Genomic DNA, 18,294 nt, shown 5'->3' with positions numbered 1-18,294 from the left:
TCTACATCTTTCTATCAAAAACGGAAGGGAGTAGAAATCTTCTACCACTTCCAGTTTTAATATTAGGGATTAGGATTAGGAATTAGATTTCTGGGCTTTCGGCATCTATGGCCATGTTAGGCCGCACTAGGATTGGGATTAGGAATTAGATTTCTGGGCTTTCGGCATCTACGGCCATTTTAGGTTCCTAGGACTGTGATTAGGAATTAGATATCTGGGCTTTCGGCATCTATGACCATGTTAATCCGTCACTACGATTAGGATTAGGAATTAGATTTCTGGGCTTTCGGCATCTACGGCCATTTTATGTTCCTAGGACTGTGATTAGGAATTAGATATCTGGGCTTTCGGCATCTATGACCATGTTAATCCGTCACTACGATTAGGATTAGGAATTAGATTTCTGGGCTTTCGGCATCTACGGCCATTTTATGTTCCTAGGACTGTGATTAGGAATTAGATATCTGGGCTTTCGGCATCTATGACCATGTTAATCCGTCACTACGATTAGGATTAGGAATTAGATTTCTGGGCTTTCGGCATCTAATTCCATGTTAGGCCGTCACTAGGATTAGGGTTAGGAATTAGATATCTGGGCTTTCGGCATCTATGGCCAGGTTAGCCCGTCACGTATGAGAGATCATGTCCCTCGGCAATCACACTATCCGAGAAAAGGGAAAGAAGGAAGCGGCCTGGGACCTATAAGTTAGGTACAATTCCAGGATTTGCCTGGTGTGAATGAGAAAAATCCAGGAAAACATCACTCAGGATGGCTAGTCTGAAAAAACTTTTTCACTTTTTCGACCGAGTTGTCCCCACCGGGAATCGAACTCGGGGATAGCTCTTACCAAAGACGAAGAGTGTCAGCGACTACGCTACGCGGGGCTATAAAATTTCAATGTTAATTGAGAAAATATCACACCATACAAACCTAACGCCTTTCACGTGGTGTACACGTAATATGCTACTTGTTTATTCTTCCAGACACATGTGTGTGAGGCTAATTTACGTTGGAATCATTAACTATCAACGATAAATATAATCAGAATAGGAAAGAAAGTCGGCTAGCTCCTATACTTAAATATACTTTCCTGGTACAGTGAAATCTCTGAATAACAGACACAGATGGAACATGATTGGGGGACACCGTAGTCTAATGGTTAGAGCATTCGACGCACGTCCGCGTGGTCCTGGGTTCGATTCCCGACTGGTTGTTCCCAATTTTCAGCATCTGCCCAGCGTCATGAGACAAACTGAGGAGTCATGTGAATAAAAGACGTGAAGGCCACTTTATACGGCGTGTTGACCACGTGGTCGTCGCTAGACTGGACTAATTCAGCCAATGGCTAACAGATGGCGTTAGAGCGGTTCACGCCTACAAAAAAGGCTGTTACGCCAAGTGGTTTCGTTTCATGGGACATGATTATTTGTCCGTAAATGAGAGGTTACACATACTTAAATTACGTATATATATCAAGCGGTAATTTTATGCAGGGCACAGGAATTTGCATGATACTTATAAAACGTTACACTTTTATCGTAAAAACAAATATTATTTTTTAACTTATTCCTTGAAACTGCAGGATAAGATGCAAGTCCCACGTGTAAGTAGAATGAATTTGTCAGGGAAGGGAAAATTTTCCACATAGAATTCGCGGTAATATGATAGGTTCTTCACGACTTTTTTGCCCACTGAAGGATGAACAGAGAAAAGAAGAATTTCAGGTTCAACTTGCCATTGTTCTGAATGGTAATTCACCATGTTATTGACTAACAACGGTTTATTTATTTATTTATTTATTTTTATTTTTAAAAGATTTTGTTTACTATACTATATTGTAGACTTTTCTTGATAGTGAAGGAAGTGTTTTTCATGTTAAATACGATGAATTGAGAATAGTTACTGCCTGTTACGAAGAGGTTACTAAAACACTCGGGAAGGGGGGGGGGAGAGTGAGGGGTTGAGGAATCTGTACTGTAAAAATGTATATATTTTTGCCGGGACAAAAAATTTGTCTGTATTATGGTGTTTGTTAAGAGAAGTTTTGCTGTATTTACGTAGTGGAATAAAGGAAGAGCCCCAAAATCAGGGTAGCCTGACACCGGAATCGAACAGAAACCTCCCAATTACAAATCAAAAAATGAAATGAAATCTTTAAGTTTTACGTCCCACGCTTATGCCGGTGAGGCTAAAGGAGACGGTGATTATGAGAGATGAGTGAAATGGTGGAATGAAGATAGTGGGAGGAAACGGGAGAACCCCGAGAAAACCCACGAGCACGGTGTTTGTCCACCACAAAGTCTACACGGCGCGAGCTGGGATCGAACCAGGGACCCCAAGCACCGGAGGTGAACGCTCTACCACTGAGCCACCGCGCCCCCAATTACAAATCAAGAACGCTAACACTACAATACACGGTAGACTAAATGTTGAGCATCCTGTTGGATATTGGAGGCCACAAGAAGCAAGGGATTGTTACGATATGTAATGTACAGATATCTGACACGTGTTTGTTAAAGGAACAACTCACTAATGGCTGCTGAAATTATCTCAAAATTGAATTTCATAGAAACAACATGTGTGCATGAATTAGATTAGTGAATAATTCCAATAATTGCGGTACTTTGACCTCCTCTTGTTCGCTTTCAAAAGAAACACAACAAAAGAATGACTTACTGCTTCGTGTCTCCCTGAGAAATATCCAGGAAAGGATCGAAGTACTGGAAGGGCGCCTCGAAATTGTCATTTATGCATACTCTGTAGACCCTGCATTGCTTGGCATTCAATTTAATACATCTTAAATTCTCTCGCAGAGGAACTAGCGTCAGTTCTACATAGCCCTGAAAACAGAAATCTAGAATGAGTTCTAAACACACAGCGTAGACCTAATAATACAGAAAAAGATAATGTAGTTAGATTAAAATGAAATTAAATCAAATCCTTTAGTTTAATATTCCACGACTTAGGCTAAGGGAAACGGATCCTAATTAGCACTTGTTCAGGGACCGAACTAGGAATCCCACGTACTAGAGGTAAGTGCTCAACTAGAGCCACCGTGTTCCCTAATGTAGTTAGATTAGAAAAAAAATAAAACTATTGCTTTAGTTTTAAAAAGCATAACTAATGAAAACGGAATTTTACATATCATCGACTATTCTATTCCAAAAGTCTATTAGTACTAATTCTACATTTAATTTATATCGATAAATGATGTTGGAAGTTATTTTCCAGTTTTACGGACATTATTTGATATCCCATATTTTATCTAAATTTCGATCTCAGACTAACAAAAAATTGGTTAATTACCAATATATCCTCCCAAGGGAAAACTAAATATCCTCCAAACGTATCGGAACAACAACCTAGTTCCATCTCCAATGGTAAGGTAACAAGCATAAAAAACGGATATGAGAAATATGGTATGTGAACAGGAATACATACTACCAAATGTTACGTAACGTAAAAAAATGTTACTAAAAGGAACGAGCAGAGCACAGTGGAAGAAAGGCAAGAGTTGAGTTTAGAGAAGCGTGGTGTATATGCTATGCCACTATTGCCAGAAACTAAATATACATCAAATGACGTATATTAAGATTTACGATTTACTTAATGTACTTACGATTTCATTATTTTTCTAAGTAACATGTGCTTTAAAAAAGACACCAGAAGGCGTCAAAATAATAAGCCTTATATATAAATACCAAAAATAAATACACAAGGTACCTTCACTCTATTCTCTTTTATTAAAAACTGAACGCGAAACAGACTACCACCGGGGTACGGAAAGCAGCCATACTGAATCCAACGCAAATATAAACATTTGCTAAGTCGCAAATAGACGTAACATAGCATAAATGAAATGAAATCTTTCAGATTTACGTCCCAGGCTTATGCCGGCTAAACTAAAGGAGACGGTGATGAAAAATGAATGAAATGGTGGAATGAAGAAAGGGGGAGAAAATGGAAGAACCCCGAGAAATTCTTATGCTGGCTAGGCTAAAGGAGACGGTGATGATGAGAAATGAATGAAATGACGGAATGAAGTAAGTGAGAGGAAACGGGAGAACCCCAAGGAAACCCACGCACACGGTGTTTGTCCACCGCAAAGTTCACTTGGCGGGAGCCGGAATAGAACCCGGGACTCCATGTACCAGAGGTGAACACTCTACCACTGAGCCACCACGGCCTCTAGACGTAGTATTACAGTCACAAATAACTGTCACTTCACGTCACCACTTTTCAAAAATAAATAAATAAATAAATAAGTAAAAATAAATAAATAAATGAATATATAAAAAATAAAAAACTCCGAGAGGATTCAACATATCAGATTCACGGATTACAATTGTGACAAACTGTAATTATATATATATATAAATAAATAAAAAAAAAAAAAAAGCTTCGTAAAGCTACAGGAAAAATTAATATTGATAAAACTCGGAGTTTAGCAGACAAAGTTAACACCATGCACATAGTTCAAATATATGAAAACAGGCTCTTATGTTTACAGTGGGATATTTCTGTAAATAGTTCTTTTTCTATACCATTGTAAGTAATTTCAAATTCAATTTTCAACAATAGATGTCTATGAGTGAAGACATGTGAGGATTTACAAGCAACATTAAACATTTATTGGGCTTCCGACAGGGGCGGATCCAGGACCGACTTCTGGGGAGGGGGGCGGTGGGTTGTCATACTGCTACTTCCAGCTACTTTTAAGAGCTCCAAACTCTGGGATGGGTTTTATTTATATATATAAAATAAGAAAGTTTCCTCTTGTGTGTGTGTGGAAAGGGGGGGGGGGATTGCCTTCCCCCCCAGATCCGTCCCTGGTTCCGAAGAGTATGTTTTAAGAGCTCCTCTACGTGGATGAATAACTAAGAAAGCAACAAAAGAAGAGTTACTTAGCAAGGCTTCAGTGGATCGAAATAATATAACAGAATAAATACCTATTTGGATACAAGATCAGTGCTTATTTTGATTTTATAAATGTGCACACTATAACGTTCATTAGCCAGTATTCTGTGCTTATTTAAATTTATAAATATATACCCCATATTGTCCATTAGCAAATATTCAGTGCTTACCTTAATTTATAAATATGTATGCTATAGTCGTCCATTAGCAAGTATTAAGAGCTTATTTAGATTTATAAACGTATATACTCTATATTGTCCATTAGCAAGTTTCCAGCGCTTATTTTGGAGCTTAGAGGACATTTATTTATGGTATTACACCTTCAATATGCTTCCAGAGTAGAAGAAATACCTAAGCAATAAATTATACATAGAAATGCATACTATACTTACAATTATGCTCTGCCTCTGGAAGTTAATTCCTGTTAGACTGACTATCTGATGGGCTGTAAACATATAAAACAGAAGTCAGAACTGATAATTCTCTTGCAATTTAAAATCATAATGTTATATAGAATGTTGAATAAATAATGAAATACAGTGAAACCTCTACTAACGGACATATTTTGTAATCCCCAAACACTGTAATAGGAAAAAGCACATTGGCAAACCTCTCTAAAGTGGATACTCTCTAGTACGGACACGGACAGTCTTTCCTGTCTTTTATAGGTATTATTTACCTCCGTATTACGGACACTTTCTCTAGGAACAAGTTGAAAGGTACAGTAAAAAATAATACATTTTTTGTGATTCATACGTGTGTCAGCAAGGAAGCACATGAGGGTGTGACAACATTTTGCCTCCTCAACTGTCTGCTCAAGAGGAAAGGTCTCCGTTTAACAAATCCTCATCTTCTTTGCTTGCATTCTACTCTCACCCAACCTGTTTTAGATACAAAAGTGATTGACAGTTGCCCGCCGTTTGGGATGATAAGTCATTCTACTGTCCGCTGGAATCTCTAACTAAGGAAAAGACAAGTTTGGTATTTTTTGCCCACGGGTACTCAATTGTCTCAAAAGTCATTACTGGACTGCAATTAACTCACAAATTAAAGCAATACACCGAAAACGTAGTAAGTAGCGATAAGTGTACAGTGCAGAGAACTATCACATCTTATTTCCATGTTGTGCCTCAAACATAGAGTATTGGATGGTGCAAGATAATGCAGGTACAGTAACATTTTGGTAATATTCGTGAATACATGATTCATGCAAAAATATTTCTCTAATTACACAATACCTTGTACTAATTTACGTAAGAAGATATTGAAACCTCTCTAAGGCGGACACCTCTCTATAGCTAACAATGTTTGATTCCCCACGGCTGTCCGCTTTAGAGAGGTTTCACTATATATAAATGACAGCTTTAGGAACACAAAGAAATTGTAACTATACAAACACACTGACTTTTATATTATTATTATTATTATTATTATTATTTTTTAATCTACGTGTCTAAATTACCAAATTCACACTATTCTGAATCCTTAAGAGCATTAAGGTAGAAATGCCTGCCTATACGGTGCTTCTTTGTTTCAGTTTCAGGCTATTCGCTTAGCTCTCCCATACTTTTTTTTTTTTTTAATTTTAGTGCATAACTTAAGAGCAATGAAGAATATAAACAAATGTAGATGAGTCAAATAGTATCTAAAGAAAATTAACACTATCAAAACTTTTTTTTCCCTTTCCTCAGAATTTCATTTTGCACTTTCTTCGTGTGCCAATTGAAAAATGATGAGGTTTATACGGATGTTAGTGTAAATTCCTTTTACTAGTACAACAATTCTTTCGAACGGTCTAGTACTGCAAATATTTTACAGTAGATCTTTTATAACGACATATGCACTAGCTAGCTTTGTAGAATCGTGTTCACCACTGAATAAGTTTACATGCTCTTATAATTTACCACTCACTTGAAATTCCTATTGGCCAAAGGCTATATACCAACAGGGGCATCTAAATGCATGGGCCCCAAGTACGTGCTCTGCGGCCCCATGCTAATTTGAGTGTATCAAGTGTTCTTGTCATAAATAAATACTACGCCATATTGCTTTAGACTATATTAAAGTATAAAATAATATTTTCTGCTGGTAATGAACAGTGATTGTTTCTGATTTAATACGTTGGAGTGGTATTGTAGTGAGCAAATATTAATAGCTTTAAGAGTGATTATTGTATGGGACACAGCACATTGGTTTACCCAAGAACGAATAATACTGTTAAGAGAGCCTGTACACTGATATGTATTTTCTTCGTGTTTTAAATTTCAAATCATGAATCTTTCAATAACTTTTTGTCAAGTCAACCACTTGTTTGCAATGGACATTGTTTTGTGTGACGACGAGAGGCAAACATAAGACACGTTTCCATTGTACTACATTCTAGGATACTTATAGCTTAAAAGGCCTGGATAGATCCCCAGATTTGTCTCCCTTCTTCATCTTCATTAGAAGTGATTTCGGGACGTTAATCTTGTACTGTTACCAAACATCTTTCCTGAAAGAAAATGATAACCACATGTAAAACAAAAACACATTATTTAAATTTGATTTAAACTACTACTCGCTGAGTAAAACAATACGTTTGTTGTAAAAAATTATTACGTGTAACAGTTTCGCCAACTATCCACTTTGATAACGCACAAAGAGTGAAAAAGTGACTGGCTGAACCGGGACCTGCGGCACACCGTGCCGAGGCGTTAACCACTACGCCGCTTCCCAGAACAGCCACCCACTCTCTCACTCTCGAGGTCGGTGCGTTGCGTAGTGGTTAATGTATCGGCACGGTATGCCGGAGGCCACGGTTTCGAGTTTCGGTTCAGTCAGTCACTTTTTCACTCTTTGTACGTTATTGACTTCACATCTATAGAGGATATGCCGTGTTAAAAAATCGGTTGTGTCCTTTTTCATTAACATCTATATTTACGTTGGCTTCCTCTGACACTATGAATACACAAGTAGTGACAGAATTAATAAATAAGAGACAGCGCAGAAGTCCACCAATCTTGAGTGGTTATTCGAATCTACAACAGTCAATCCCCTTGTACCACACACCAAAAAAGGTCATTATTGTTAACAACCATATACATATACATTCATTTCTAAAAACTACGCTCACTCTAGTTAACAAAACAAGCTTTACATTATTTAAAAGTCTGAAGCGTTCCGGGTAGTAAAGACGAACTGAACTCAGGTTACATGTAATCTGAACCCTCTGAAATTACATTTGAGGTGTCTGAATATTAATACCAAACTGCTCTGCAGCAGCCAGTTCTTAAGCCTATAATATGGACAGTTTGTGGACGTACGTTTCTCTTTCGTTCAGAAAATACTTATATGAGAATAAGATTGACCATTACATCAAACTTAACACGCTGAGCTTGTCATCTTAACAACCTCCAACACGGGACCCTGACATTATTTTGTTGATATAGTTTTCTATTAAAACATTTCTCCTCTCACCTATCTGAGATTAAGTAAGGTAGTGACCAACGCATTCTTGAAAAAAGTTAAAAACGACAATGGTTGATTTACCAGTGTAGAATTTTGTGATGAATCTGATATTTAACACAGCTAACAATGAAATCTTGTTATCTGATCTCTCTTTATTTCAGATATTGCCCTCTTATATGTGAATAATCTCAAGGATATAAACTATATGAAGCTGTTAGAATATTCCAAGCAATATTTTATTCAAATTTAATATAGTTTAAAAATAAATGGACGATCATTTTTATCGTTTAGAGTGCATTTTCAGAAAACAAAAACTTTGTTGACCTCACCTTTACTTAAGTGCTACGTATAACAGAGTACCTCTTAGTTATTTAGGATTTAGATTTCTGGGCTTTCGGCATCTAAGACATTTGAGGGATGATGTCCCTAGGTGAGCACACTATCTGGGGAAAAGGAAGGAAGAAAGTGGTGTGGGACCTATATATTAGGTACCATCCCGACATCTGCCTGATGTGAATGAGGAAAACCCAGGAAAACCCCATCCAGGATGGCTGGCCTGAAAAAGCTTCTTACACCTTTTCGACCGAGTGTCCCCACCGGGAATCAAACCCGTGACTGCTCGCACCGAAGGCTAGAGCGTCAGCGACTACGGTACGCGGGGCCACCGCTCTTAGTTATTATGATTTTCCAAAATCGTACAAGACAGAAAAAAATCATGGAAAACAAACCACAGAAACAAAATACAATTTAAAAAAAATATGTATATAGGTTTTTTTTTTTTTTTTTTTTTTTTCTAGAATTCACCATAACCATACCTTTTCCTAGACATTTGCCCCGAGGACAACAGCAGTCCGTGCACCGAAAATTCGTCAGTTTAACACAATTAACAGAACATAGATAGATAGATAGATCAAATGCGATTTATATAACTTGAATTATTTAAGGCATTTAACGCTACCGAAGCAACAGCCCAGAGAGTGTCAGTGAGAAGCTCTCTAAAATAATCCCACGGATGGAGCTAGACTTCAGTCTCAACATTCTTTCGTTTGTTTAGCTATGAATACTTTCTCGAATAACTTACAGATCATCACAAATCGTTAGGTTTGACAATTTATATGAGAAACTATAATCTGTAGCCCCTTCTCACACATAAAAATGATTTAATGTTACAATAAAGTATGTTCAAAACCTGAAAAGGCTAATTTGTGTGTTAACAAACAAACAAACAAACAAACACACAAACACACACACACACACACACACACACACACACACACACACACACACACACACACACACACACACACACACACACACACACACACACACACACACACACACACACACACACACACACACACACACACACACACACACACACACACACACACACACACACACACACACACACACAAAATCGTGAGTTTACAATCACCATTTTTCACTTTAACATTATACATTTCTAACAACTTCGCACCAACTTTCACAGGAGAGAAAAAGTATATATATCAACCATCATATTAACGACATATCACAGTGTTTATAAATATCGGTGTTACGGTTCACGAACATTTTTCAAGCTGAATTGTTTTAACGAAACAACAACAGGATTACAATTAGAATTATAGATTTTTGGGCTGTCGGCATCTATGGCCATTTAGCACACCACGTTTAAGGGATGATTTCCCTCGGCGATCACACTATGCGGAGAAATGGAAGGAAGGAAGCGGCCTGGGACATGTATGTTAGGTACCACACCAGTATATTCCTGTGTGAATGAGAAAACCTACGAAAACTTCAATTCGGATGACTGGCCTGAAAAAGCGATTTACACTTTTTCGACCAAGTGTTTCCACCGGGAATCGAACCCGGAACTGCTCGCTCAACAACAACAATATTTACAAAAATTGTGATGGGCTGTTGACGTGCTTTGGAAAAGATACAAGAATAGTTTTCGAAAAGAAAATTTTATAGCGGCGACTCAAGGAATTTTTAAATTGTCTTTACAGGGGAGGAAATTTACTAGAATATGTAGTTTACCAAGAAGCGCATTATTATTATTAATAATAATATTTGTGCTGTATCCCCAGACCGGACAAAAATCGAAGAAAAGTGCCAAAACGCAGTACAGTTGGTTAGATTACATTACATTACGTCAGATTAGGCTAGGTCAGGTTCTGTTACGAGCCAGTTACCTTAAAAAGAGAGGAGTGTAAACTTTTACAATTTGCAATCGAAATTTACCATAATTGTGTATAATTACGGCGTCCGGATGCACTGGTATGACATAAAAACTAGTGCAAAAAACAAACCAAACTGTGCTAGGTTGCTGTAAAGAAAAAAGCACGAATTCTATCTAACCGATTTAGAGCAGGACAAAGCTGGTGGACCCGCCCGATAGCGCGGAGGTGCGTCCGAAGGGCGCAGCAACGTCAGCGAGGGTAGTGAAAATAGATGGATTTTGGCAACGATACGAGTTTCAATAGCAGTTGTAATCGTTTCATACTTATAATGCCACACTTGTAAACAGTACACAGTGTCTTTTACACAATTTTAACAACTGACGCTCGTTAGTTTTGTATAATTCTATAAACTCAAACCCGATATGTCATAACCTTGATACATACGCGTCATTTCCACACTGCCATTCTCGCCAGTAAATCCTGATAGTACCTCTCCGGCAAATAGTTCCTTTCGCCTCCAAATACAGTGCCGCTTAGAACATCAAAAACTGCCAACAACAACCACTTTCTTAATTTCAACTATTCCCCTCACCTTATTTTCACTCACTCTTCCTCATAAACAGAATTAAATTTTCCAATTTACCCGATAAATTTGCAAAAACTAGCCAGGCGATACAGCACTTAACCCATAATAAAATAAATAAATAAATAAATAGTCATTGAAACGCAGCGTCGATTTGATGTCAACATTTAGGAACATCAGGTAATGTAATTTCAATTAAAAATTATTAATATGCATCTTATTACGTCATCTTCTACACAAATTAAGAGTTTAGTTCTTCTTAACATGCTTTTAAAGCAACAAAAGTTACGAAAATACAAAATTCAGTCTAACATTAATCTATCTGGCCCGAATGGTAACTAAATAATACACTAAACCTTTAGACTCTTACTTCGCAAAACACAGTCTGAGAACATTGTCTTGTTAATAACTTTAAAATAATAATAATAAAATATCCTTACATGACACGCTCTAACGCGTCTTCATTTTCACGGTAAAGTCCACCAACCACTGCCAGGTGGTCACTGGAAGTCAGTATTGTTTGTAATGCGTGCTAGGGCAGGATGAAGCACGATGGTCTGTGCAGTAGCGCTTCCGTAGGGAATAGGAGCGTTACTGAAGGTGAGTATGGGCATAAAGAAAGATTTCTTTGTTGCAATACTTTCTAATACGAATATTTGTTTTCGTAGTTCAAAGTAGTGTTATTGTTCGTGTCTGTGTAAGGGTACCAACTGGAGTGGGCAATGTGAAGTCAACCCTACAAAATTAAGAGTGTACTTTACAATACAGAATTCATCTGCTCATGGAAAAGTGGATTTGTACTTTAAAGGCTACAGTAGAGTAGGTTTAGGGAAGTTTGGACCCATTTTAAAATCAATCGATTGTACTTTTTTCGTGTCTTCGTAAGCATGCCAAGCCATGCTGAAGTTTTCGGAATTTAGTAATAACAATAAAGATACCATAGTCCATACACTCAGGTAATATTGCGCCAGCGTTATGTTCGCGAATATGGGTAGGGGTTAACTGCTGTATCGCCGGACCAATTTTAGGAAATTTACCGGGTCAATCGGAGAATGTATTTAAGTTTGTGAGGAAGAATGAGTGAAAGTCAGGTAAGGGGAATAGTAAAAGTTTAGAAAATGGTTGTTTTTGATGTTATAAGCGGCACTGTACGTGGAAGCGGATGGACTATTTCGCGGAGAGATACAGTTGTTTACTATACGGATCCATAGATTGTAAAAGAGGCAAGTCTTTCATTTGCCCATTTCATGTCAAGAACAGAACCAACTAACCCCTGCGGGGCTTCTAACCTGTTCCTCCTCCTCCTCCTCCTCCTCCTACTACTACTACTATTTACATTATGGATCCGTATAGTAAAACTACACGCCTAATAACGTAATCCAACCAAATATAACCGAGTGCAGTACATTTTGGTACTTTTTTCGATTTTCAAATTGGTCCGGCAATACAGCAGTAATACCATAGGTACTAATGTGAGAACACTTTCGCTTCAAGTAACCTATAACGTCTAGCATATGTTAGTTAAAGGGATCCAGCTTAATTTTAGAAAAAAAAAATCGCTTATTCTGTTAATATTAGATTAGGTTATGGGCTCATGTTTAGTAGAAGGGATCCAGCAATTGTTTCTGAAAAATGTTGCAATTTCGGTCATTTCTGTTCACATTAGGTTAGTTTATGTTAGTGTAGGTATCCAGCATAATTTTCCAAAAAATGACAGAATTTAGTGTATTTCTACTAATATTAGATTAGTTTAGTTTAGGTTAAATTTGGTTACGTTCTGGTAGGTCTAAGAACTTGCATCATCCATTTCTCCCGTAAATTTTGTGTTTTTTACGTGCTCCTGGACCCCTTCTGCTAAACATAACCCAGGTTACATTCGGTCTAACTACTTGAATATTTGTATTCATATTTCCTTATGTGAGCTGACGGTAAGTAGACATCTAGTCTCTAGAGCACTTGGCATTTCTCATTCCTACAACAGGTCTTACGATTTCATTCTTAAATTACACAGAAATCAATTACAATTCAGTTACTTCTACTCATTTCTCTCTTCCTGAAATCTTTCATTTTTTTTTTTTTTTTTTATGGATTAAGTGTGCAGAATATGTACAGATATATGGAACCTAACTGAAACTAAAGTAAGTTAAACCAAAATAATCACAAACACAACAATAAATGACAAACTCAAGTGTTTATCGTCGTACGCTCATGGAATGTAAAATCTAACTTAGAACTGGTGTACTTAATCGATTTGATTCAACTTACTGTAAGTTACCGTGAAGCAATAGATCATAACACAAAACTGTATATTTCGAAACGTTATTTAGGTAAGACTCTATAACGTACTGTACCGAAAGGAAATAACAGCGCAAAAATGCGTTTTTGGGTGGATGAATAGTAATTTTCCTAATATTTCTCACGATACGAAAATTCAGCTTTGTTCAATTTTCAATTAGTACCTCTGGTTTTAGTAGTCCCTGCATTATTGGTATGCTCACTGTAAACTGATTTCTTCTTATAGGCCTATATGGTACCCTCCACAATCCCTAGAATGCGATGAATGATTTGATAAGTGCAAGGACAATTTTTTCTACTAAAAATATATGCTATATTTTAAGCAATCAACTTCTGCATACTTTGTATGTGGATACAGAACTATTTATTTACACGTCTTTGCTGTTCGTTTCCTATAACACATATATAAGTTGATTAAATTGATTGTATTTCAATATTTTGCTTCCATTAATCATGGCACAATTGTTTGATGCTTTAGCACATATTATCTTGTCCACTTAACACTTCTACAAACTAGTTTTCACAAAATTACACTACGAATCAATTTTGGAATGCTAATACGTATTGGTTAATCTATTTTATTTCATAATACCTCCGGCAATCTATTATCCGACTGCTTGTATACAACCAGGCATCATCCGCTGTTGTTTTCTTCTTTTTCACCTGACTTTCGTGTACTTCCGTTACGAATACGAGTAAACTTTATGCCGAATAAGGAAGTTGTCGTGGTACGTGAAAGATGGCTGAAACAAGTGAAACGTTAGGGTCAAGTAGTGGTAGTTTTCAACGACAGAGAAGTAATTCTGATCCATCAACTTCAAGTAATAGTCCAGAGGAACCAATAATTGAGGAAGGTGAGCTACCATTAATTTCCCTGTTTTGAAAGAAAGTCAACTTACCTTTCTTTTTTACTATACACATGTACGAAGTTTGGGCGTAAAGTTGCAATCGCAGTGATGAGTGTTAAAAAAAATGAAACATGTAAGGAAACATTGGCTACGCTACCCAAAGTAAAATGGTTATGGTAATTTCTGTGTGAATATAATTCTTCCTTATGAATCCTTACCTATTTTCTGTGATTATCAATTAAGTTCAGTGAACTGTGGGGGAGTATAAAGTGCTAATTTTTGTTTACACGCTTGAAACTTTTGAGTGCGAACTTTCAATACGCTACAGCGCATGTCTGCAGCATCAATGATTTGTTGATACTTGCTCATCAGGTGTCCCTTCTGCTAATAGGTGCTAAAATAACAGAAATACCGAAATATTTATCTGAAGATTTGTATATCAGTTTGTGTGACGAAATATATGTTGTTCAGAAAGTAATGGTGAATATATTTATATCGAGTAGATCAGATGAGATGAATGAAAAACGTCATTTAATAATCTTGACTTCGGGATTGAACAGATGAAAATGACAGAAAATAATTCTTCGAATGAGTGTAATATTTACAGAATTGTGTATGTGTATTTCTGAGAAGAAATGTGTCAGCAAAAAGTGTAATAGCATTCACTTCCCACCTCCACAATTTGTACAGCTGTTTTGATCAGTGTAAATATATATAGCGGTATTTCTACAAGGAGTAGAACTTTGTCATTGATAAAGTTTAGAGGCAAAAATACAATGAGTATTGCCGTGCCAAACAGAATATTTTTGTCCTACTGCTTTTATTAATTTTAAACATGAAGTTTGGGATGCAGATGAGTAGGGGTGTCGGGTACTGAACCCAACTGCTTGACCACTGTAGAACATCTTTGAGGAATTCAAGGATGACATACCTAACAGCTTTTTATTTACCGACAACTCGTAATTTGATTTTGTATACTTATTTATGTTTCGCGGACTTGAACACTTGACATAAGAGCTCTAAAATGATTTTAAGTTTTAAGTGTACGAACAAATGAATAGGTCAATATATAAGCTTCTGGACAGACTGGTATTAACGTCACTTCTTGCAAATACCTAGGTTCTTCATTTCACAGAATTCCATCTGAAGTTGACAACACAATTAGCAATATATATAGGCGGAGAAACAATCTTCTTATGAAAATGGCGGGAAGATCCGGGCACAATAAAAGGTTAATTTATTCTGCAGATTAAGAATACGGGAATATTTTTTTATAACAATTTAATGTTTTTTTATAACAATTTAAAATCTGTTAATTTGGAAAAGAAGACTAAAAAAAACATATTTATGTATGGAGAGAACATGTATTGGAGTATAAATCAACTAGAGACATGGAAATAAGTGTGGTTCATTAATATGCAATTGTAATGCAAAATTAGCTGATAATGGCCGTCTAACACAAGTTGTTGGTGTGTCTTTACAATTTTTTATTATTTGCATATTCACCTTCGAAAACGCATCTTGCTCTCAACGGATGTACGGCTCTTCTGCAACGTATTGCCCTGCACCGGCCTAGATGTAATTCTATATTGGCCACCGAGCACAGGTTTCTGTGTCGAAGCTGTACAAGAAAATGAAAGAGTACTATAGAAGGCGGCCTATGTTTAGCAGAAGGGGTCCAGCTCTTTTCTCTCAAAAATGTTACAATTTTTGTAATTTCTGTTCACATTCGGTTAGTTAAGGGTAGGTTAGGTTATTTTGGGTTAGGTTAGGTTAATTTATTTTATGTTATATTAGTGTAGTGGTCCCGCATAATTTTCCAAAAAATGATAGAATTTTCCTTATTTCTACTAATATTAGGTTGGTTTAGGTTAGTTCAGGTTAGCTTAGGTTACTTTATATTAGGTTAGGTTAGATTTGGTTACGTTATATTACGTCTAAGTAGTTGCATCATTCATTTCTCCTGTGATTTTTTTGTTTTTTACATGCTTCTGGACCCCTTGTACTATACATTCTCCTAGAAGGCAATCAGTGTAATAGTTGTACCTACTTTTGAACAGATATTTCTCGTGGCGCCTTTAACTACACCTGTTCTCAGTTGAGTAACGGCATGCGCCAACGCGAGAAGATTATATAGAAGTTACGAGGGTACCTTTTCCACGAAAAAAAATTGTTGCTCTTATATAAATTTATCCCCGGCATTACTCGAGCAAACGGTTTTACCAAATATTGACACATTTCTTACATTTTCAGGTTAGGTTAGGGCATTGTATTTCTTTTAGTAGAGCATGCACTAAATTGAGAAGCTCCATTGCTATTTGCAGATTGACTTCAGTAGAGCTCAGTATACATACAGTGTAAACGTATGGCATAAAAACTACAATGCATAAAACACGAACTAACTTGTGCTAGGTGGCCACTAAATAGCGCGATTGCTGTCTAACCGATTCAGGGCAGAAGCGCAACAGGAGGGCCCGAGCGGTAACAAAGGGATGTGCCTAGAAAGAGGGGGTGCGTCAGCGACGGGGGTTATACGCATAAACTTGAATAATGGAGGAGCACACTTACACATACAGTGCTTTCACTGTCACTCAAATTTCAATTCAATATGCTATGCACTGACACTATTTACTCATGTTCACACACTCATTCTTCCGCGAAAAATCTCCGTTTCACATCGTATTTTACCTATAAATTTTCTATTTGGTAGAACCATTTTCTTGAGTGAACCCGTATCACCATACTTGATTTGTACGGTTTAATTTAACAAGTGGTGTATCACCGCTGTAATAAGAACAAGCAATAGTTTATATTGTTGTGTTAAAATGCGTTACAAACTATCAATTTACGTGTATAGTATTTGTTAAATTTAAACTTTTCAGTATTTCATTTTGACTGTTGAAAATTCAAAACCTTAGCATATCATTAGATTTTATGCGTATAGCTATAATGTATATGTACTGGGTGGGTTTTATAATTTGAGGCTGCAAAATATCTTGAGAAATAAGCATCGGAGTGAAAAAGTGGGATGAATTCTAGTTACAGGTGACCAGAAGTTTTCCCTAAGAGTACAAGTTTTTTTATTTTTTTTATTTATTTATTTAATAAATACGGTAGCTATAGCCTAATTTTGGTTTTTGAAAACTTTCATGTTATATAGATCGGTGATGGTTTTCAAAACGACGTGCCCTATATTCTCGTGTTTCAGTGTTGTTTCTCCGTGAATTGTCACTCAACACATTAATTACGCTTCACTACCAACAACTAATTTGTCCTGTAATTTTTTTTTTTTTTTTTTAAATCTACTTTTAGCCTCCCGCAATTAGAATTAACCCGAAAAGCGTTTTCAAAGCAAAAAGTACATTTTGGTGGTGAGAATTCCCGTGTGATATAATTAACCCCTAGGAGTGTGGTTGGTGGTAACTTTGAAAATTGAAATGAGGACTTCCATTTTTTTTTTTTTGCAGATTAGGATTGTACGAAAAAGAAAATTTTATTCGATACTTTATTATTATTATTATTATTATTATTATTATTGTTATTATTATATGTGAAAGATTGCGCTGTGATCAGTGAAAGCGAACCTTGCTAAGGTTTCTTCAGTTGGTAGTTACCACGTTTCATTGAAGAATTAAATCTACGATAAACAGTACCAATCTTTTTGTTTAAAGTTTTATCGACTCTTGATAAGTAACATGAAAGAATTCAGATAATTCCAAAAGTGGGAATGCAATTACGTATAGCGTGCGATGGTAATCATAGTAAATTACCACACATTTGTTTTCTGCATCTCTCTGTTTTCTATGCCTACGGTACCTTGGATCCTATCTGATATTTATGTTGGGTATTGTTTAGTTTCTCCGCCAAACCACTTGGTATTGATTCTGGCTCACTTGATAGTGATTACGGTTCATTATTTGTAACTGCGATGAGTATAAATAGAGTGTAGACATTTAGCATAAAAACTATAGTGCATAAAACACGAACTAACTTGTGCTAGGTGGCCACTTTGAGAGT

The 18,294-nt window shown here is 36.6% G+C and overlaps 2 protein-coding genes across 9 annotated transcripts in view; one reads left to right on the top strand and one right to left on the bottom strand.

Moving 5' to 3' along the window:
* The window catches only part of Taf2 (TATA-box binding protein associated factor 2), an 80,615-nt gene extending 66,002 nt beyond the window's left edge, over positions 1–14,613 (bottom strand). The window contains exons 1-4 of one of the 5 annotated variants that reach the window (XM_081745839.1): positions 14,496–14,613; positions 7,311–7,412; positions 5,311–5,365; positions 2,678–2,841 (exon numbers count right to left, since the gene is read on the bottom strand). In XM_081745839.1, coding sequence (XP_081601965.1) covers positions 2,678–2,841; positions 5,311–5,365; positions 7,311–7,363 — 272 coding nt within the window. In that variant the 5' untranslated portion in view covers positions 7,364–7,412; positions 14,496–14,613. Of the gene's footprint in view, positions 1–2,677; positions 2,842–5,310; positions 5,366–7,310; positions 7,413–13,593; positions 13,674–13,770; positions 13,972–14,021; positions 14,155–14,328; positions 14,351–14,495 lie in introns of those variants that run through there. The other 4 variants (XM_081745841.1, XM_081745838.1, XM_081745842.1 and 1 more) reach the window with 4 other exon arrangements.
* The window catches only part of LOC145675432 (phosphatase and actin regulator 2), an 850,331-nt gene continuing 846,181 nt past the window's right edge, over positions 14,145–18,294 (top strand). For 3 of the 4 annotated variants that reach the window (XM_081745850.1, XM_081745845.1, XM_081745844.1), the window contains exon 1: positions 14,145–14,283. In XM_081745850.1, coding sequence (XP_081601976.1) covers positions 14,169–14,283 — 115 coding nt within the window. In that variant the 5' untranslated portion in view covers positions 14,145–14,168. The remainder of the gene's footprint in view (positions 14,284–18,294) is intronic. The other variant, XM_081745847.1, reaches the window with a different exon arrangement.

Source organism: Thermobia domestica, chromosome 18, assembly GCF_964235325.1.
Source record: "Thermobia domestica chromosome 18, izTheDome1.hap1.1, whole genome shotgun sequence".
Lineage (NCBI taxonomy): Eukaryota > Metazoa > Arthropoda > Insecta > Zygentoma > Lepismatidae > Thermobia > Thermobia domestica.
Note: the sequence above shows the minus strand (reverse complement) of the source record. Positions and strands in the feature narration are given on the sequence as shown.